This window comes from Acipenser ruthenus, chromosome 6 (genome assembly GCF_902713425.1).
Source record: "Acipenser ruthenus chromosome 6, fAciRut3.2 maternal haplotype, whole genome shotgun sequence".
Taxonomy (NCBI): Eukaryota; Metazoa; Chordata; class Actinopteri; order Acipenseriformes; family Acipenseridae; genus Acipenser; species Acipenser ruthenus.
The window spans coordinates 77,674,684-77,696,972 of NC_081194.1; the positions used below are offsets into that span (position 1 = coordinate 77,674,684).

General features: G+C 39.4%; 1 protein-coding gene across 2 annotated transcripts in view; it reads left to right on the forward strand.

The window, feature by feature from the left end:
- Window positions 1-21,947, forward strand: part of LOC117410583 (dermatan-sulfate epimerase-like) — a 38,297-nt gene extending 16,350 nt beyond the window's left edge. For both annotated transcript variants that reach the window (XM_034017241.3, XM_034017243.3), the window contains 3 exons: window positions 15,333-15,572; window positions 17,528-17,735; window positions 18,485-21,947. In XM_034017241.3, the coding sequence (XP_033873132.3) occupies window positions 15,333-15,572; window positions 17,528-17,735; window positions 18,485-20,234 (2,198 nt within the window). In that variant the 3' untranslated portion in view covers window positions 20,235-21,947. The remainder of the gene's footprint in view (window positions 1-15,332; window positions 15,573-17,527; window positions 17,736-18,484) is intronic.
- The last annotated feature ends 342 nt before the right edge of the window (window positions 21,948-22,289 follow it).

Below are 22,289 nucleotides of genomic sequence, written 5' to 3' on the forward strand. Positions count from 1 at the left end.
TCATACTGTAAACGGCTGAGGTTGAACACTGATTGACTGTAGGGCTGTTTTGTTGAACACATGTTTGAGTTTAGGATCTGATGCACGTACCATATGCACTACAGATTATGAATTTAGACCTAGTAACTAAACATACTGTAAATGTTGCTGATATAATCAGTAAGCATCATTTTCTATTAAATGGTTAATACTAACCACAGTTGCTTGCTTAGCTTGTCTGGATGCATAGCTGTTGCATTCTGACTTATCAAGAAAAGTAAAAGAGCCATCTTAGCAAATACGTTGTTCTTCCTGTTTAGATTCACTTTGTATGTAATTTTCTAATTCAGCCATCTCATAACTAATTGTTGAAATGGTACAGATGGTATTCACATTTCTGTTAAATTGTTTTGACTGTGGTTTCCTTGATGATTCGTTAATCAACGTTATATATGCCCCGCACTTCTCTTCAAAGCCACACAGCCACTTTTAGTTAGAAGATTTGTAGAATTAATCAATTAAAAGATCAAAGGCTGACGTCACAGAAATGTTTTAAATGATATTCGACACAGCAGTTTGTATCACCTGGCCTGTATCAGATGGGAATGGTAACACAATACAGTGGTTCCCCTACCATTCTATAAAAAGGCAGCCGTCGGTCCTACAGAGTTGGTAAAATAAATCATAATTGCACGTGTGAAGTTTGTTTTCAGGTTTGTTTTAGCTCCTGCGCCGCCTCGCCTCCCCTCCCCCTACGTAACATGACGTATTTGGTGTTCACGTCATGTGAATGACCCTGTGATTGTACTGAAACATGATTGGCTGGGAAATTATGGCCAATGCAAGAAGTGGCCAATTGTTGCATCGACATATGATTGGGTGAGAAATGATACACAACACAAGAAGCTGATTATCATTTACAATCACTCGGGTAAGTTTCATAACGATTTTTTCTCTCACCAACAGAGTTAAATTTATACATACATAGCTAGCGCAAGTAGCCTAAATTAGTTTGATTCCAGATCAAGCAATTACATTACAAAATATAATGTGTTGCTTATTAATATTTTAACGTTTGCATCATCTACAGTGTAACTTTAATGATGACATAAATATCGTGAGCGAATTAGTATAAAATGTTGGTTGGATCATGTTATTACCATCATCACCAATTGGTAGCTAACTAGCTAAGTTACTAATATTTGGGGAAATGTTGAAGCTACATCACATATCAATTTTATCAAAATTATTACATACTGACATTTAATCGAAATTAGGCCCGATGGTCTGAAAGTCATAGGGCTGGATCGATGGTGGTTTTTCTACTATTCTTAAAGAGGCAATGCATCGATGCATCATTTTTTTCCATAACGCAAAACATACGGTATAAGAGAATAAACAAATCACACGTTTTCAGATATCTGATGTAAGCACGAGAACGAAACATTTCTGCAGTTTATCTCTTTCTAATTTTAGAGTAAAATAAACCTGAGACATTTCCTATGTTCTAATATAAATCAAACGATACCCAGCGAGTTTCTCATTCTCAGAAATGGTTAAAATGATTAAAATGTCTCTTATGTAAGATGTCTTGACTGACAGCACCTGGTTAGAAAAAAATATTTTGCAACAAAATCCAACGAAGTGGGAACACCAACCAATTCAACTTGAACTAATTTAACACTTCACAAGTCCAACTTATTTGATAAAGTCCATGGTCCAGAATGATTTACTTTTTGTTTTTGTCATCTCTGGTTGCTGCCGTCCACCAAATAACAACGTAAATGCTTGTTTTGTCTTTGTTTTCGTGTCGTTAGCGGGACTGCTGTCCGTCAGCCTGACTAGTCTGGAAAGCATTGCTTCAACTGCAGTGGCTCTGGCTTGTTCTGATAGGAAATCCACATTGCGAAATCGGGAATCAAGGAATGATGCAAAAAGCAGTGGCATAACTTTATCGCCTGGGTCATTCAGTTCTGTAAATGAAATCGCTGTGATAAATTACACAGTAGTTTTTCTTGCAAACTTTGTGCATTTGGACTTAGCAAAGCAGGTGTTGTGTCCCCTTCACAAGCTTCAACGGGAACTTCGCTCAGTCTGTATTTCATCCCTGTTGTAACTGGGTACATGGAACTAGCTGTCGTGTTTTTCTCTGCGCTTAACAGTACTGTAGCTAATTCTAATGGCTGAAGTAGAGGGGCTACCTTGCCATTAGCTTCCAGGGTTTGACAAAACTGCAATTACTGGCCACTTCAACTCAAACAGACGTTCAAAACATATAATATACTGTGTTCCATCTTGTTTGCACATCCTGTATTAACTTTAGTGGCGCCTTTACTGTGTTCAGCATTTCTGTTTGTTTTCTATTTAAAGCACTTGTTGCCAGCTCACTTTTTAAAAAAATGTGCAACAAGTCTTCTTGTTGTTGCCTCTAATGTTTGTACGGCTGAAACATCCTCCAAACTGTTCTGAATGCATAGGTTTATATTGTGCTCTGCACAGCGCACACTTGCCACGCCATTAAAAAGTGCCCCAGTATGATCGTTTACATGCGTAAGTAAAGGCATTGCTCTGTAAATGTTTCGACATGGCATTGTGTAGCCCGGAGCAAGATTCGCTATCAGTTTTTTAAATGCAGCTCTTTCCATGATGTATAACATCCACTATCAGGCCTGTTATTTCTTTTGCTCGGACACTTTTTGGCTCGATTTTCTTTCCACAATACGATGCCACTGTAGTAGTTTGCTCTGTTTTTTAGTACTCACATTGTCATATTTTGTTGGATGGAGCCTCACTAAATGGTCCCGCAGGTTTGTGTTATTGCCGGAGAAGCTCAGCAAAGTTTCACAAATGCTGCATTTTACCTTTCCAAACGTCGGACGGCATTGTTCGTAATTTAACCAAGAAAGCTTTAATCCTGTAGAAGCTATACTGCTATTTCACTGGGTTTGTTCTGTTCACGCTTTCGACTGAGTTCCCGGGTTGATTCTAGAAAATGTTTGTGCGTAGATGTGTGTGGGGGGTGGGGTTTTGAAAGAAATAGAAAGCAAAGGCAGGGAACTAGAGTACAGTTTGATATAATTTAATTTCGTCCTAATGAAATGGATTAATGAAACGACATGTGGTTTCACCATATTCATTTAGTTTTGATCCATCGACGGGTACTTTATCCATCGATGCATCGTCCCAGCCCTAGAAAGAAATGAATGCCTGTCTTGCTTTCATACTCTTTGCATTCAGAATGTCATCCAAAAAGCGGACCGCCGAAGGTCAGTCAAAATACCGTCCTTTTTTCTCCTCAAAAGGGGAGAAAAGTACAAGGGTTGACGAGGGGGAAGACTCTGAAGTAAGTCACTCGCCTGCAGCAGTGACTGTAAGTGAAACTGGCTCTGCTGAAGACATGCAGCAGCGGATCTGTTTGCTCAGAGGAGCAGCGCAGCAGCGGATCTGTTTGCTCAGAGGAGCAGTGCAGCAGCGGATCTGTTAGCTCAGAGGAGCAGTGCAGCAGCGGATCTGTTAGCTCAGAGGAGCAGCGCAGCAGCGGATCTGTTAGCTCAGAGGAGCAGCGCAGCAGCGGATCTGTTAGCTCAGAGGAGCAGCGCAGCAGCGGATCTGTTTGCTCAGAGGAGCAGCGCAGCAGCGGATCTGTTTGCTCAGAAGAGCAGCGCAGCAGCGGATCTGTTAGCTCAGAGGAGCAGTGCAGCAGCGGATCTGTTAGCTCAGAGGAGCAGTGCAGCAGCAGATGAAACACTGCATTATGAATATGCAGTACATACAGTAAAACAGAAACAGTATACACTTGCAGAAGTTTTGTTTAATAAAATCTCAATTCACTGTGTATTTTTGTTAGAAATAATTATCTGTCCCAGCTTCCCACTATCTCATAACTGTAGAATAATATTAGCCTTTGCTGCTCTGTATTCAGAGACAGGGGCATTCATTTTAATTGATGAGGACCAGTGGACGATCATGGAAATATAACCCTAAGAAGTACGAAATATATTGTTCTGTCTTATTTTCCACAAGGCAATGGATTTACCAGACAGCAGCAATTTATTCTGTGCACTTTCTTGGCATGTGTTCCTGCTCGGAGCTCCCAGGGGTGAAACCTTGACTCAGTCTCTGCATGCAAATTCCAGCGTCATGAAGATTGACTTGTATATAGTTACAGTAACTGGTTACACGAACCACAGGCTTATAGAATGTAAAAATGCCCAGTCTTAGCCAAAGTTTACTGGAAAAGAATGATCTGTAATCTTTCCCAATCAAAGGAAGGGTGCTTCGATGAACTCAGATGTCCACATTACCCAGTATTATCTCAGCAAACAGGTCATGAGACAGCAAAAGAAGAATATGTGACTATAAATGCTGTACAAAAAAGAACATGTTGTTTTAACATTTTTAGGAATTGAAGAAGTAGATATCTTCCACTAATAAAAATGACGCAGTTCAAAAGTGTTTGCCCTCGGCGCGATTGTGCTGCTTCAGTCCAGTACTGTCTACTCCCATCAATCCTGTCGCTCTGGCTGCTTTATTATTTCAGCCCCCTGACATAGTATTTGTAGTCGATCTCATCGCAGGTGTTAACGACGGATTTCCCACAGTTGTAAATTCCCTGTCTGTGTCTTACATGTCCCGGAATCTAAAATCTGCTTTAAATGTTCCCGAAGCTGTTGATCAATTACTCCACAGAAAACAACGTAAGGTTTTATGATCACCCATTCTCTGAACCCCCTTTTTCACTGTACCACATTAGGGGTCGCCATCTGCAAATATTCAGGCAAGAAAAGTCTCATTATTGATTTATCCTCTCCGCATTCCAGTTCCATCCCCAGTATCAATGATTTAATTCTTTACATTGTTAGAATCCGCAATGCTATTTGTTTAATTAAAGTAGCAGGTCAAGGAGCATAGCTTTCAAAGGCTGATACTGCTGATGCTTTCAAAGTCATGCCCATTCACCCTCCTCAGTGGCACATTTTCGGGGTTCAATGGAAAAAACCATTTTATTTTGCAAAATGCCTCACTTTCGGATGCAGGAGTAGTCCCCACATATTTAATTCCCAGTCTGAGGCCCTATGCTCGATTATTTTAAATGAACACAGACTTCCATTTGTACTTCACCTACTAGATGACTTCTTATTGGTGGACTCTAGTGACCAGCTCCCTGCTCCTTCCATACGTATTTTAAAATCACTATTTTTCGAACTTGGAGTTACGTTGTCGTAGGAGAAAACTCTAGGACCCACTACTAGTCTTGAATCTCTCTGGATTGAATTGGACTTAGAAAAAATGGAAGCTCACCTCCCTCAAGATGAACTACTCCGCATCAAAGTCTTTAAAAAATATTTCTGCTTTTGAAAGTCGTGTACTAAACGCAAACTTCTTTCTCTACTTGGCCATCTCAATTTCGCTATTATTCCCCATGGTCGCTCATTTATTTCTTACCTTTTGAAACTAGCCCCTTCTGTATCCGAATTGCATCACTACGTCAATCTCAATGCTGGATGCCGAGCAGATATCAATCTATGGTCCCACCTTCTTTCAAGGTAACTCTTTTTTCTGTGATGACATCATCTCATCCCCCGCCTCTCTCAACCTGTATACTGATGCTGCCCCCACTCAAGGTTTTGGTGGAATTTTAGGAACTAAATGCAACCAGACTGTACCCAGCTACCTCCAGACCCTCATCTCTCCCTCCACCCCCACTCGACCTCTCCGCTTCTCCTGCACTAGAAGACTGGCTGTGCCTCCTCTACGCTCCCCTGCCTCCAGAGCCCGCTCCTTCTCCACCCTCGCCCTGCAGTGGTGGAATGACCTTCCTACAGATATCAGGACTGCCCAGCCCCTGACCACCTTCCGGCGCCTCCTCAAGACTCACCTCTTCAGACAGCACCTGTAGAACTCCTCTTTTCCCTCTGGACAATTTATCACTCTTCCTTAATATGCTTTACTTGCACTTATCTGCTCCCTATTTTACTGCATTTAATCCTGTACTTTACAGAGTACTGTACTGTAATCTGCCACAAGTGTTATTCAACCTGTAGTATTTTGCATTTAATCGTATCCTGATGTAAACTATCACTGACACTGTTATCTGCTCTGATATTGATACGTATTTTGTAATATACTTGTACTTACTAGAACTGAAGTCATCGTATTTTATCTTGCTCTTAATTGTATTAATACTTGTACTGTGATTCTTGAAATGTATTTTTTGCTTACGACTGTAAGTCGCCCTGGATAAGGGCGTCTGCTAAGAAATAAATAATAATAATAATAATAATAATAATAATAATAATAATAATAATAATAATAATAATAAACGGTTCTACGGAAACTGGCCCTCGGAGATCCTGCATCTACCTGTAAAGGAACAATCTTCAGCTTTATTTGAACTGAATCCGATAAAGTGACTGCTGCTGTAATCTTGAGTCATCTATGGTCAAAAAAAGTTATAGCATTCCGTTGTGACAACTTATCTACAGTGTCAATCGTTAATAAAGGCAGAGCCTCTTCCTGCTATTATGAGATTCATGTGGAAACTCACCTTGGTTTCCATGCTGGGTAATAACCCTTTGCGGTCCATTTATTCAGCGTGTGTCAGGTGCTTCAGGTCCAATTTATATTCACACCTGCAATTTATTTTAGACGCACTGTTTAAAAGTATTTTTTTCACAGTAAAACAGATTTAAAAGGCACTGCATATCAACAGGACACTCAGTACTGCATATCCAGCCCCGCCCCACCCCTTGTTTGCTGTATTTTTCACATACCTCTTCATAGTTGTGCATACTGATAAATTATCTCCTGATCACTCATTTTATCACCAAACTTCTCAATAATGCGATCCAAGTCATTATTTTATTACTGTAACATCTCAAAAAGCTCTGCAAATGTCTGTGATATTCTTTGAGCGCTGGCTTCTCTCGGCTTGTATCGGTCTCACTCTGCCATTGAATGGTTTTCTCTGCTTTTTCTGGAGAAAAAATGACTGGATACCTGTGCTTTATGTCTTTTTGATGGTGTCGGACAGGTTCCGACATTGGACCAGAAAGGGAAAATTGTAATGTTGGACCAGGTCCGACATAGGACCGCAACGGGTTGAAACCATTCACGTTCCAGGCTGAAAGAATCGAATAGCTGATTCTCCTGTCTTGTTTTTATTTTCATAAATTTCATGCAGTTTATTTTGCGTTGTGTATTTTGCTTCGGAATGAATCAGTCCTGGACCAGTCTGGCTTTCCAATAGTCATTTATTGTCTGTATCAGAAGAAATAACCAATAATATTCATACCACCGTTTTTTATTACTATTATTATTATTATTATTATTTATTTCTTAGCAGACGCCCTTATCCAGGGCGACTTACAGTCGTAAACAAATACATTTCAAGGATCACAGTACAAGTAATAATACAATTAAGAGCAAGATAAATACAATGACTTTGGTTCTAGCAAGTACAAGTATGACAAAATACGATTCAATAATGAAGCAGATAACAGTGTCAGTGATAGTTGCATCAGGATATAATTATATACAAAATACTACAGATTAAATAACACTTGACAGATTACAGTACTCTAAAGTACAGGATTAAATGCAGTAAAATATGGGGCAGATAAGAGCAAGTAAAGTGCATTTAAGGAAGAGTGATAAAGTGTCCAGAGGGAAAAGAGGAGTTCTACAGGTGCTGTCTGAAGAGGTGGGTCTTGAGGAGGTGCCGGAAGGTGGTCAGGGACTGGGCAGTCCTGACATCTGTAGGAAGGTCATTCCACTACTGCGGGGCGAGGGTGGAGAAGGAGCGGGCTCTGGAGGCAGGGGAGCGTAAAGGAGGTAGAGCCAGTCTTCTAGTGCAGGAGGAGCGGAGAGGTCGAGCGATATATACAAACATATAAATAACAATATTTACATTACTGAACCAAACTAATACAATAGAACATTAATATTTCAGTGAAATAATGGCACAGTGGAAAGACAACCTACCTCCATCACACGTATCACAGACTGAACTTAAAGTGATTGCAGTGACGGTGCTTTCGTGCATACGGACTGACCCAAGTTTCTGATATAGAAGCAGTTCCCTGTGGCCGTGTCACAAAGACGGCCGGAGTGGGTGGTGTCAGACCAGAGCCAGGAAATAAATAAACAGAGAGATGTGGTTTGGTGAAGCTGGGCGCGTGATTGCGCTCAGCATTTAATAATTAAACAGAACAGAACAGAAAATAAAAGGTTGGAACACAAAAACACAGGGCACGGCACTGGTAGCCAAAATAAAGAGACAAACAAAACGGACAGACACTAACAAACAGGGACGAACAAACACGGTGAGAAACACTACTTATTATTCTTGTTATTATTTTTACCTTCTCTCTCTCTCTCCCGTTCTTTCGCCCTGAACACCCAACCCCGACTGCAAGAAATGTGCGTCTATATATACTATTGTGCTGGGATTCAATTACTAATTAATTATTCACTTGAATCCCAGCACGTGAATTAATTCTGTTCAACCCCGTGCTTACATATTACATTTAACCAGCATGTGAAGTGATTTGTGCTCTCCTCGTGCCTAAATACAAATCTACACTTTTTAAATACACGTGAAACACAGACCCGTTTATATCCCGTGTACCAATGACTATACACCAACATTTACACACGCACGCAACATACAACACATAATAAGCACACAGGGGCGGGGCACATTGCCACAGGCCCCCACCGTACCATTGACCACAGTATATATATATAAATAGAGGTTCATAACCCTCAATCTCGACAGTATTCTAATTAAGAAACTCATGTCTTAGGATGTCTCGCTTTTTTTTACTTTACGTTCCCCTATGAGAACATCACCTGAAGAGCTGAACTGCAAGAAGGAAGGCTGCTCCTGTATAATGAACGTTACAAACTCTGCGTGATTTGGATTCTGATGTGAGCAAGTTTTTGCAAGTAAAACATATATATATATATATATACTAATGGTACTAATTCACAGGTTTTTATATACTGTAAATATTGAATATTAGACTGCATTATCCAAAAAAAATCTGTACTTAAATTGCAAACACCCTTCATTTAGTTTTGGTGTGAGATACTGAGATATTATTTATCTTGAAGCACTAACTACATTGCAAGTGTTATGTTATACAGCTGCCAGGACTCAATGTTGGCTCTGAGTTCCTCACTACCACTGCTTGATGTATGCACTCAGATTGTTGGGCTTGTTGCCCAGCGTCTCCAGTAGAAATGCACTTACTTTTAAGCATGTTAGAGCATAGATGTGGCGCGATTCCTATCTAACCTTCATACTGGAAACTTAATCTTCATGCAGCTCCACCTATTACAGTCTTACACTGAGTGCAGTTTCTAGCTATATTTGAGAACCATTGATGTAATTAAAATAAAACTTTGCAGAGAAGGTTTTAAAATATGGAAATCCGCTGCCTGGCCATTCAGTTAAGACCTGATATCGGGCTGGGCCCTTGTTTCCCCTAACCCGATAACAAATGTGGTGGCCTTGGAAGATGGGTGCATTATTGTCATCGCCATGAGATAGATATAGGTAGACATTTGGATTAGTGCATTATTGGTGTATACGTTATGAGCTACTTTCATGGAACAAGTAGTCTGCATACATTCTTGTCTCTGTGCAAATACTGTGCTATTGAAGGCTGGATCCTGGATATAACTAGTATTTTTTTTTTATGAAACGCTATTATAAATACTGGGAGTCATGTAAGCCAAGATTTTGTACTATATCATGATGCAGACAACTGTAACTCTTTAATTATATGTTAACACAGCTTGTTTAGACATTTTACAAACATTGACTTACAGTAATTGGAAGTTCTTGTGGAAAACTATTGCCCAGAGGCTGAGAAGTGAGACCAAGAGTGGGTGGCAATGAATTGAGCCAGAAGTGTTACTGGCCACTGTGGTCATGTTTCTTGCCCAGGGGTAATATATCAGTGGTTTGATTCTGGAAATACTTTCACGATTGCCTTTAGCAGAACTGGAGGCTGTAATCTGATGAAAGCATTACAGTTTCTCAGAACAAATACCTTGCTCCTCGAGTTTGGACATTGTTAATATTAGTGGTGTTGTTTGGAGCTGAGTTGGAACTGAGGCACTGCAAGCTGAATTGATTTACTCAAGACCACACTGTTATTCATTCACCATGCAGGGATGTATACCATCCTATTAAACCACCCATGACTAGCCACAAACTTTGCGTTAGGATCACTGTATTTTCCCTTTACGTCTTCGAAAATACTTTTAGCCTTCGCTTGAATAATCATTAGGCTAAGCAGCACATGTTTTTGAATCTGATCTTCCATCCACATTGTTAATAACTTTTCAATTTCATAGATAGCACCAGAACGCTGCTTCGTTATGCGTGCACTATCTTTTATGCGTGCACTATTATTCAAAATACTTTTCATTGTTGAGGTAGCCAAATCGAGTTCACAAGCAACTTTTTCACTATTTTCATTTTCTGCTCTAAATCAATCTTCTTTCGCTTACGAACGGTCCTACACTCTTGCTATCACTTGGTCGCTTTCCAGTCATAATTTGAGTGAAATAGGGTGAAATAACAGAAATACAGTATCACTGAAATAACACGATGCCGCGAGTATCCGATCGGAAACAATAAGAACATGAGACTGAGAGGCTGTGAGAGCGTAAAGCCTTCCCTTGTAGGAGATGTTACTGCTGTATTCCTCCGCACACCGCACTAATTTGCTTTTCCGTACGCTACGCAATATTTTCGGCAACTCGAAAATTTTATTTATGCCTTATGGAACTTTTTGCGTAAGGTCGGATTTGCGTAAGTCGGGTCTTGCGTAACCCGGGGAGCGTCTGTAATCTGCTATGAGCTCTTTGCACTTCCTATTTCCGCATTTACTTATACAAGATTAGCAACTTCTGGCTAATGTCTGCTTGCTTGATTTATATTACCACTTGTTTAAGTTAGCGATTACGTTTTGTACAATGGCTTTGTTTTATACTCAATGCCTTCAAGACTTACCAGGGATCACAGTTAATACTAGAACAACTGTGTTTATATGCATACCTAGAACAACCGTGACCGGTCAATTTGACCGGCGTATTAAAAACAACATAAATATTATCATGAAAGGATAAACAATTGAATATATGTCATAGTTTTATTCAGGAATGTCATGTAAAGCATCTACACAACTGAAACATTGTAAATAAATGGACATTTGAACAGAAATGTGTTTATATACAGACATATTACATAACGCGCATCCTCAAAAAACGATAGAAAATGAAATGAACAAATATTTTAAAATAAATGTGTGTATATACAGGTATATCATGTACATACAAAACCTGTACAACTGAAATGATGTAAATAAGTATCAAAAAATGTAAAATAAGTGGGTTGATATTGTCTACATAACAACGTCCATATACGCAACTGAAGCTATGCGTTTATATAGAGATATACTATAATCGAAATTACATGAATAAATAAACATTTGTACAGAATGGGCTTCATTCAAATGTGTCTATGTACATTTATATAATGTACATACAAAATTCTACAACTGAAACGATGTAAATAAGTATCACATTTTTCAAATAAATGGGTTTATATTGCCTACATAACAAAGCGCAACCGAAGCTATATGTCTATACACAGACATACTATAATCGAAATGGCATGAATAAATAAACATTTGAACAGAATGGCTTCATTTACAATCGTTTACAAAGTCTGGCACAAATCACACAGATACTGTTTTTCAAAATATGCAATGTACTTTCCGCATTGTCCAACTTTGCTGCATCAGAATCTTGTTTGGTAGAATTTGCAGTAATTACAAACACTACTTTCTGTCCTGCTTCTTCAGCGATCCATTTGCAATGTGTATTGGGGTAACAATGAATTGCTTAGAAAAACGTGTGACTTATAGTTACCAGTTCAGACAGACAACCTGGCACCGTGAGCTGTGAAGGATGATTGATGGGCTATCAGAGGCTCATTGAAACAATAGCAATGTCAACAGACAGCTCACTTGAGGAATGCAGACTGATACAGGCTCAATACAGCTGCAAGGCACGACTGATAAACACAATTAATACCACAACATTTAATTGTTATAATGTTTTATATGTATTGGTCAATCTGACCGCATCTGGTCGGAATAGGTATGACAGTATTTTATCTTGCTAATTTTTGCAGCTAAGTGATTTTTTCTTTGTCAGCGGAGTTAGTACATATATTTAGGAAAAGTCTGGAAAGCACAGCTCCTTAAACACATGCACAGCAATTTAAATTTAAATTCCAAAAACGGTCAAAATGACCGTCCTGGTCGTTAATGATAAATCACATAGTAAATGTGTATAGGAATTCTTCAGAAATTGAAAATAAATCTCATAGGAATCGTTTTAAAAATCCTATAGGAATCAATTTTAAATACTATAGAAATCTTTTTGAAATCCCATAGAATCATAAAGGAACTTGATAAAAATTGATATAGGTTTTTTGTGTTTCCTATTGAATCCTATAGAATCCTTTAAAATCTAATAGGATTTATATTTTACTGTGGTGGTTAAGCCTAAATTTAGTCAGGTTACTTGGTTCACAAGTAGGCTACATTGTATAATAAAAGGTTTGTTGCTTAAACGGTACTTTATCATGATAACAACATCTGGATTGTTATTGTAGCGTAACTTGACTAATTTTAACAAATATGTGTAATAAAAGTGGTAAACTAGTACTACATAGAATTAGTGATATAATGCTTTACTTGTTTTATATTAACCACTGTATTGCCCAGACATTAAGTCTACATTGTTGTTGTTCACCAGCATCAAACAGACAAGGTGACAAATGAAATCAGCATGAGGGCTTGTTGTTATAGATCGATGAAGAACAACAAGAAGCCACACAGTTTGAGAGAAGGATAAAAACTAGTACAGTTGTGGGTCAAGTTCAACTTCAATTTCAAGGTTTGAGTTACAGTTCCATGAGTTCCGTGTTGTTGTTCTGTTGTTTTTTTTGGTGTTCTGTTTATGCCAAGTGTTCATATTCTTAAATGTTTTTTTTTTTATTTTTTTTATTTATGTATAGTGGAGATGTGATTTATATTTTGTACCTCACTTTTAAGAATTACATACTTAACATCTGGAGGCTGTGTGGTCCAGTGGTTAAAGAAGAGGGCTTGTAACCAGGAGGTCCCCGGTTCAAATCCCACCTCAGCCACTGACTCATTGTGTGACCCTGAGCAAGTAACTTAACCTCCTTGTGCTCCGTCTTTCGGGTGAGACGTAATTGTAAGTGACTCTGCAGCTGATGCATCGTTCACACACCCTAGTCTCTGTAAGTCGCCTTGGATAAAGGCGTCTGCTAAATAAACAAATAATAAAGTAAGATTGCGAAACTAGGGATTTTGTGTGTTTCCAAAAAAAATTCTATGTGAGTTTTGCAATCTCCCTACATCCTAATTAAGTTATAGCTAACAGAATACCATTAATACTGTTGCGATCCATGAGTTTGTGTTTTTGTACTGAATTTTCAGTGTTTTTGTACTGTAATTCCTGCTGCGCCGCCATTTTATGTGTTGTTGTTGTTTGTGTAAGTATGCTTTTATATACACTGATGAGCGAGCCCCATACAGGGTGAAACATGCTTGCAGATACTATACTTTGACTTTTAAAACTCTGTGAATGTAGCAGCCGTTAGGCAACTTTCATGTGATTTGATTGGCTCTTGTAATGTTGAAATTTGCATATTTCCCGATTACCCATTGTTCTCTATTCATTGCTTTCATTCCCCTTAACTCGAAAGCTACTTGTTTATATATATATATATATCATCACACACACATTTACTTACTTTGTGTAGTCAGATGTCCTGAGTGTAAATCTTTGGAGAGCGAAGCAATGATTTACAGTCATTTCTTTGAATTTTAAGTTTTTTTCTTTAGACAACTCCTCATTTCTAGATAGAGAAAAAAAATCAAGGGCGACAGGTTCGGACACTGAACAATAATCTTGATGTTTTAGCGAATGTAATTCTGAACAGTCCATTGCATCGTCTCCGGCGATCAGTTCAGGATTTGTCTCTCCTCTCCCAAACACCAAGCCTTGGCTGTGGTAGACAATAGTCATTCCACTGAAACAGAATAGTTACTGAAACAGAACAGGTACTGAACTGGCTGCCGCCCTCCAGAAGTTGCTTCTATCAGGTCTTTTTTAATAAAATGTCTGCTACACACCTTTGTTTTGTTCCTGTGAATTGGTCTCTGCGGATGTTATTGAGACACTTTTTTCTTGTATCTTCATTTACATGAAAGGAGTGAAAACTTACAGCCGAGTTGTAATGTGCAGAAGCTGAACATAATGGGACACACCAAAGAGCTGAGGCGCTTCCTTCTCGTTTCTGAAATTTCTCAGATTGTTTTATTGTACCTGAAGTAATACTCGTTGTACTGTTTGCAGTGAATCTTGTGAATATTATGTTATGTTAAAATAAATCGGAAATGTTTAATTTGTATAGTTATGGACTGTATTTCTAGTTAAATTGTTCAAATATAATGTATCAATAATAATAAATAAGCATAGGGTAAAACTAAAGATAAATTAGTTTAACCTTTTAGAGTGCCCCATTCTATGAATGTTAGGTCCTTTAACCGTGGAGCAAGGAACGGGTGAGATTGTCTGGGCACCTCTGTATTTTCGCTTTTTCCAACTTCAGTCACCAGCAGGAGTCTGTGAGATTGTTATCGTATCCAAGGTCGCAGGCCGTTTCAACACAAATCCACAGTTGCTCTAAGACGGGGCAGAGGTGATGAAACACAAAAGGCAGAGAAAGTTCTGTTGGTTCAGTTTCACTGGTCCACTTGTCTTTGTAGAGTAAACATCTTCTTTTGAAATCAAAGTCCTGAACTCATGCTCTCTTGGGTTAATTATTCCAATGAGCTCTCCTTTAATTAAAGCCTGACATCAGCACTATCCCCTTTGTTAAGGGAGGGTCCATACTTTTGTACCCCAAGAAGTCATTTGTCCTCAGACCTTAAATTTAGATTTGTTTACAAAACATGTGATACAATGTTCCATCAACTTTCTCTATGATTTACAGAAACGTTACCAACATATTTGATGCTTATTTATTTATTTATTTATTTTTTAAGTGCAGGCAAAGTCTCGATCAACTCCTGGTGGGAATTACAGGTGCTAATCTTTCACAGTTTGGGTTTTTAAATGGCTTAATATTGTATAGTTTTTATAAGAGCATTTTCCATATTTTATCTGATTAAAAGCCAGTGTATGATTTTAGTTTTCAGTTAACCTAAAATCCTATATCTTTTCTTTAATAGGTTACCTTCAGGAAGCCTACTTGTGGACCAAGCAAGTTTTTGCAATAATAGAGAAGTCACTGGTACTCCTGCAAGATGTAACTGATGGATCCTTGTATGAAGGAGTGGCTTATGGGACCTACACCACCAGATCCCTCTTTCAGTACATGTTCCTGGTCCAGAGACACTTTGATATCAGCCACTTCGACCACCCCTGGATCAAACAGCACTTTGCCTTCATGTATAGAACTATCTTGCCAGGTAAAAGTCTATACTATGTTTTGTTATTTTACTAAAGGAAAATCATACAGTTTACAATTAACTGTATTGGTTGCGTTGTTAAGGTCCAACGCAACCACGCTCTACCCCGGTTTTAAGAGATGTTGGTGACCAGATTAAGATTTTGAGATTTAAAAAAAAAATGGATTAAGATTTTTAATGTATACAATTCTATTTACTGTCTTACAATGACAGACTAATATACCATTCTGGAAAAAGTTCTGGATATAAGTGGCCTGTTGTTCTTAACCCTTCGCGGTCCTTTGTCGGACCTGGTCTGACATTGCAATTATTCCTATCCGGTCCAATGTCGGACCCTGTCCGACATCATCAAAAAGACGCAGAAAATTGGTTTTTAGTCGTTTTTTCTCTGGAAAAAGCCGAGAAAAACCATTCAATGGCCGAGTGGGAGCGACAGGAGCCGAGACAAGCCGAAAAAAAAAAGGGGCGTATCTCATGAATAGTCATACTTGCCCCTGGCATCAGATAACTGCGGCCATCAGATAAGGAAACAAGCTGGCTGCTGCTGAATCAGCGCTCAGAGAATATCACAGACATTTGCAGAGCTTTTTTGAGATGTTATAGTAATAAAATAATGACTTGGATCGCATTATTGAGGCGTTTGGTGATAAAACGAGTGATCAGGAGATGATTGATCGGTATGTACGATTATTATTATTATTATTATTATTATTATTATTATTATTATTATTATTATTATTTATTTCTTAGCATATGTGAAAGCTATAGCGAACGAAAGGGTGGGGCGGGGCTGGAGATGCCTAGTGAGTGCTTTGTTGATATGCAGGGCCTTTTAAACCCGTTTGACTGTGGGGAAAAAAAATACTGCACGTGTGAAAATAAATTGGACCTGATGCGCCTGACATGCACTTAAGACATGGACTGCAAAGGGTTAATCACCTGTAATGGCTGTGAAATGAACTTTTAATATTGACGCAAACATGCTTTAATGTTTATGCAGTTAATTTAAATTTCAGGGATGTTCCCAACCATGCGGTATCCCTGGAAACTAATTATTTAAATATGTGTCCCTATTTGGTCAATGACTTTTTGTGAAAGGTTCTTTTTTATTATTGCGTATTTGAATGGGGGGATATATAGAAACTGCCTGTCTGTATGCCACACTGACATGTTTACTGTGAATATGGGTCACAGTTTGTCATGACTGATAGCTCCAATTTTGTATTTACAGCCATGACGGCAGTGGTTTGTTTATGTTAAATTCCCATAAACTTCATGCATTCTTCAAGTCATTAGGAAGAAATCCCAAGCAGATGGGGCCCTAAATGCAAAGGAATGTTTTACTTGTTGTTTGGAGAGAAAGGGGACACCTAGCTAATACAGCTCTGTAACAAAGTTGAAACCAATGTTTTTTTCCTCATGGCTCATTGACCCTGTAGTGGTGTAAACTGAACAGCAGTGTGCAAGGTAAATCTACGCAAAAGCTGCAAGCATTGTTTTAGTAAGGAATATACACAGTCATTGCAATTATTGTTGTGAATGTAATTGTGTAAGATTCCACCACAGTCAATAATAGACAGACAGAGAATACCTGGGGTAAAATGACCAAGTAATAGTGTACAGAAGATCTGCTATACAAGCTTTTAGAAACAGCTTTGAATAGGAGTACTATAATAGATGTAAACCAACCCCAACCTAAGGTATAAAACAGTTTAAAAACAGTGCACAGATACAAAACTCGCAGTGGACATTGAAAATGATCACACAATTCTGTCATTGAGAAATGCCTGGGGTGGCCAGGTCAGTCTCTGTGCCTGACAGCAGCATGTGCCACAGTCCCTCACCTTTCTTGAACACTAAATTCACAATCACCATTTTGTCACATAGAGCAATAATGAATACATTGGTGTATTAATAACTCACTTGTCTAACTGACAACCCTTCTGTCATACCAGGCTTTCAAAGGAGTGTGGCCATTGCAGACTCCAACTACAACTGGTTCTACGGTCCCGAGAGTCAGCTGGTATTCATGGATAATTACATCATGCGCAATGGAAGCGGGAACTGGCTGGCACAGATGATCCGTCAGAATCGAGTGGTGGAAGGGCCCGGGTTGGCAGGGAAGGGCCAGCGCTGGTGCACACTTCACACCGAGTTCCTCTGGTAAGGTCTCCTGGAGTAGCGAGGGATATACTGTCCACACCCATCCACTCTCCTGGACCCCTGGATCAGTGTGGTATTTACTGAGATGGATCATCTCATTGTCAAGTCATTCTGTCTCGTAGACATCAGAAGTGGATTTGCTGAATACATTCAGCTCTTGGCGAAATATTAAATCTAAATACAATTTCAGATCAACAGCTGCAGGTGCAGAAAAACAAGGTTCATTCAGAGCAGAGGTGTAGGCACTCTGTAAATACAATAAGCCATAAGTCTGCAACCTTAAGCTTTCCTATATCAGCATGTTGTTGTACTTTTCCTCTTTTTTTTTAAATGATAACTAGATTCACAAATGGCTAAGGTTCAGAGATGTCATAAGTCACAAAGCTGTATTTAACAATGCCAAGCTCTTCCCAGTCTTAACTAAATGTTCAGTTTGGAAGGAGTGCGACACCTAGTGGCACAACACATATTTGTATAGCAAATAGACTGGCAATTCTGAGGTGTTTGTAGAAAAGAAATCAAGCTTTTGCTGGTTCTGCAGGTGTTACAATGTGAAGAAAACCAAGATTTTAAATACCCCACTGCCTTGGCCAGATTCCTGTAAAAATCCTCATTTTACCATTCTAAAACCAGGTATTACAAAGCACAAGCAGGTACAGAGCTGCCTGGTGTAATGTAATATATTAAATAAGGATCCACATTTTGACAGAAAATCCATGACTTATAGTCACTTTTCTTTTCCTTTGCAGGTATAATGCCTCTTTGGCCCCAACGCCCCCTCCAGATTTCAAAAGATCAAGACTGCACTTCTTTGAAGATTGGGGAGTTGTTACTTATGGAAGCTCACTACCAGCTCAAATCAACAATACCTTCTTGTCCTTCAAATCAGGAAAGCTGGGGGGGCGTGCTATATTTGACATTGTACACCACAACAAATACAAAGAGTGGATCAAAGGGTGGAGGAACTTCAATGCTGGTCACGAACACCCAGACCAGAACTCCTTTACATTCGCACCCAACGGCGTGCCTTTCATAACTGAAGCCCTGTATGGGCCAAAGTATACTTTCCTCAACAACGCCTTGATGTTTTCCCCTGCTATTTCCGAGAGCTGCTTTGCACCATGGGAAGGCCAGGTGACTGAAGCCTGCAATTCCAAGTGGCTCAAGTATAAACATGGACTTGCTGGGGACTCACAGGGCAGGGTGCTGGCAGCTCTGGAGAGGAAAGGAATGGTATTTATTCGAGGCGAGGGAATGAGTGCCTACAACCCTGCGCTGAAGATAAGGAGCGTGCAGAGGAACCTGCTTCTTCTGCACCCTCAGCTGTTGCTCCTGGTGGATCAAATACACTTAGAGGAAGACAGCCCCGTTGAATCAGCCAGCTCTTACTTTCACAATTCTGATATGCCCTTTGAGGAGACAGCAATAGAAGGGGTCCATGGAGCCTTTATTAGACATAAGGATGGATTGTATAAAATGTTCTGGATGGATGACACTGGCTACAGTGATAAAGGGGTTCTGGGGTACAGTGGCTATCCACATGGCTACCCATACAATGGATCTAACTATGTGAATGTGACTATGCCACTGAGAAACCCAATAACCAGGGTGGCATACATTTTTTTTGGACCCGATGTGGACGTTCAGAGTTTCAGTATTCGTGGGGATGCACAACGAGTGGACATTTATTTGGTGGCAAATGATCGCACATACACAGTATACCTTCTCACAGGGGAAGTGGCCAGCAAGCCACTCTTTGCCATGGTGCTCGCTGACCGTCAAAAGATTGTCTTTGAGAGGGCAGCAGGAGTCAAGGATGCCCCGCCTCCAGAGGTGAGCCACTATTTGGGCCTGGTTGAAGACAATCTCCAACATGTCAAACCCGTCTTCCAGCAGCTCGAAAAGCAGATCCTGGCCCGTGTTCTGAACACTGACAATTTCAGGAAAACAGCAGAGCGCCTCCTGCAGTTTTCAGACAAGAAGAAAACTGAAGAACTCATTGAGAAAATGTTTACACTCTCCCAGAAACAAGGCAAAGCGAAAAATGCTAGAAAAGGAAGTCTAACAAACAGACTTTCAGACAGCCTGCCTGACATTTTTGCTCAAATTGAGTTGGCCGAAAAGAAGGAGAGACAAAAAAGCAGGACAAAGGTATTTGAAGAAAACCCAGAAGGGGAAGGGGATGCAAGAGATTTTCTGGACTATAGTGACCTTCGCCGTGCAAAAGGCAGAAAGGTTGGGTATGTAAAAAGTCGTAGATATAAAGAAGTTCTGATGGATTCCATTGTGAGAAGCACTGAGCCCACAATCTCAGCTTCCTACATCAGGCTCTTCCTGATTTTGAATACTGCCACATTTTTTATGTTGTTGACATTACTGTTGACTCGATTTCAGAAGACCCAAAATCTGCACACACAGAGATGCTTCTATGCAATCCTTTTAACAGACTGCTTTATCTTGCTGTGTTTATATTCCTCATGTTCACAAGCACAGTGTTAAATTGCAGTCTATGTCGTGCAGAAGAATCTTTACAGAGTAACCGTGGAAAAGTGGCACCCTAAGCCAAACGTAAATTATGTGGAGCATGGAAAAAACATATAATGAAATTGTTAGGCTTTCAGTGTTAAATTGGTCTATGCAAAACATTAATGTATTTATCAATAAGACTTAAGAATTGTACATAGGTGTCAAATTAGATATATTTTTTTCAGAGGAAATTTGATAAACCTTTTTAAAAAAGCAATATTTAATCGTAAAGCTTTCACAGTTTAAGTCTGCCTGCTATTGATTTTTTTTTTTTTCCTGGAATAATTTTAAGTAAGTTAAGCAGGCAAATCTCTTTAACCAAACAGTTAATCAGAGAAAGCAACCAGTCAGTCTAGAAAAATAAAAACATACATTTAAATGCATTTTCTGCTTTGAGTTCTCTCCTCCACCTTCCTCCTCACTTTTAGCCCCAGTTGTGGGGCTGACAGCTGTCCTATCTCCCTAGTATCTGAGGTAATGCCATGGATTTAAATTGGGGCTATACCAGGATGCTCGGAGCAATGCTGAATACCAAGTCAACACTGTCCATAAACATTGCATTATATTGTTGGCCTTCCAGTCCGAGAATGTAGGAGGCTGTGTGGTCCAGTGGTTAAAGAAACAGGCTTGTAACCAGGAGGTCCTCGGTTCAAATCCCATCTCAGTCCCTGACTCATTGTGTGACCCTGAGCAAGTCACTTAACCTCCTTGTGCTCCGTCTTTCGGGTGAGATGTAATTGTAAGTGACTCTGCAGCTGATGCATAGTTCACACACCCTAGTCTCTGTAAGTCGCCTTGGGTAAAGGTGTCTGCTAAATAACAAATAATAATAATAATGTAGCAACGATGTTGTGTTAACCCATTTGGGCAATGGGTACAATGGCATTTGCAGTAAAGAAACCGCATTTCTTCGGATTTAAGATGCAGCCCAAATTTCCAACCCTCAATTAAAAAATCAAATAAAGATGCATTTACGACGCATTGAGACAGGGAGGTGTCACTGTTTCAGCTGCGCTGCTGCTGTTGTGGAGCTGAGCTGATCAGTTCGAGGCTACTGCACCACGGCCGTAGCTGCTCAGGCAGGTGCTGAGTGAAAGCTTGCTTTGTTTACATCGACGAGGAGAGTGTCCGCTCTGAAGGATAACAACTACGGAACCCTTTGTGTCTTAAATTCGAAGGAATATGGTATATATATATATATATATATATATATACACACACACACACACACACACACACACAGTATTTCAATAAGGAAGTAAGAAATATATTCAACAAACAAGAACATTTGTAAACCTTAGTTCTGTGTTGGATTACCTGTATATTATCAGGTTTACCTTTTTAATTAGTTTATTAAAGGGTTTATCTCAAATAAACTTTCCTTTCACAAATAACTGTTCAGCCATAAAATATTAATACAATGATTGTCAACCTTGATTTGGGTGTCATATTTGGCATCACTGACGAACTACGTTCAACTCAAATACAAAAGGTTGCTATAGGACCTTTTCAGAATATGATCGTACATTCCACCCTGGCATTGTTTTAGCAATGGTACCAAATGTCCGTCCCCTTCTTTTTTTCATGACTGAACTTAAAACACTTATTTGGCGTTTTTAATCATGCTTGGAAATGTGATATACTTCATTCACTTGACAGTGAAACAATAAAATATGTGCTCCTTGACATGTGTTCTTGATGTCCTGTTTCTTTCTTCATAGCCTCTGACTATGCATAGCAATTATCAAGATTTAATAGACCCCTGGAGAGAAAATCTCTGGTTTAGTGTTGGAGCTGTTCTTCTCAATCATGTTTCAGTTTAAACAATAGAGGGTCATGTATTTAGCAGAAGACAAAATGGGAGAGTACAAAGTGGCTCACTTGCCACTAATAATGATCCGGCACAAGAGGCAGCAACAGGAAGGAGTTCTATTTTGGATGTTTTATGAGTCATGGGTTGACATATATTTAGAGAAAAGGAAATGAAGCAGTTCAGAGCTTCGTCACTGCATTGCTTTTTGAGGAATT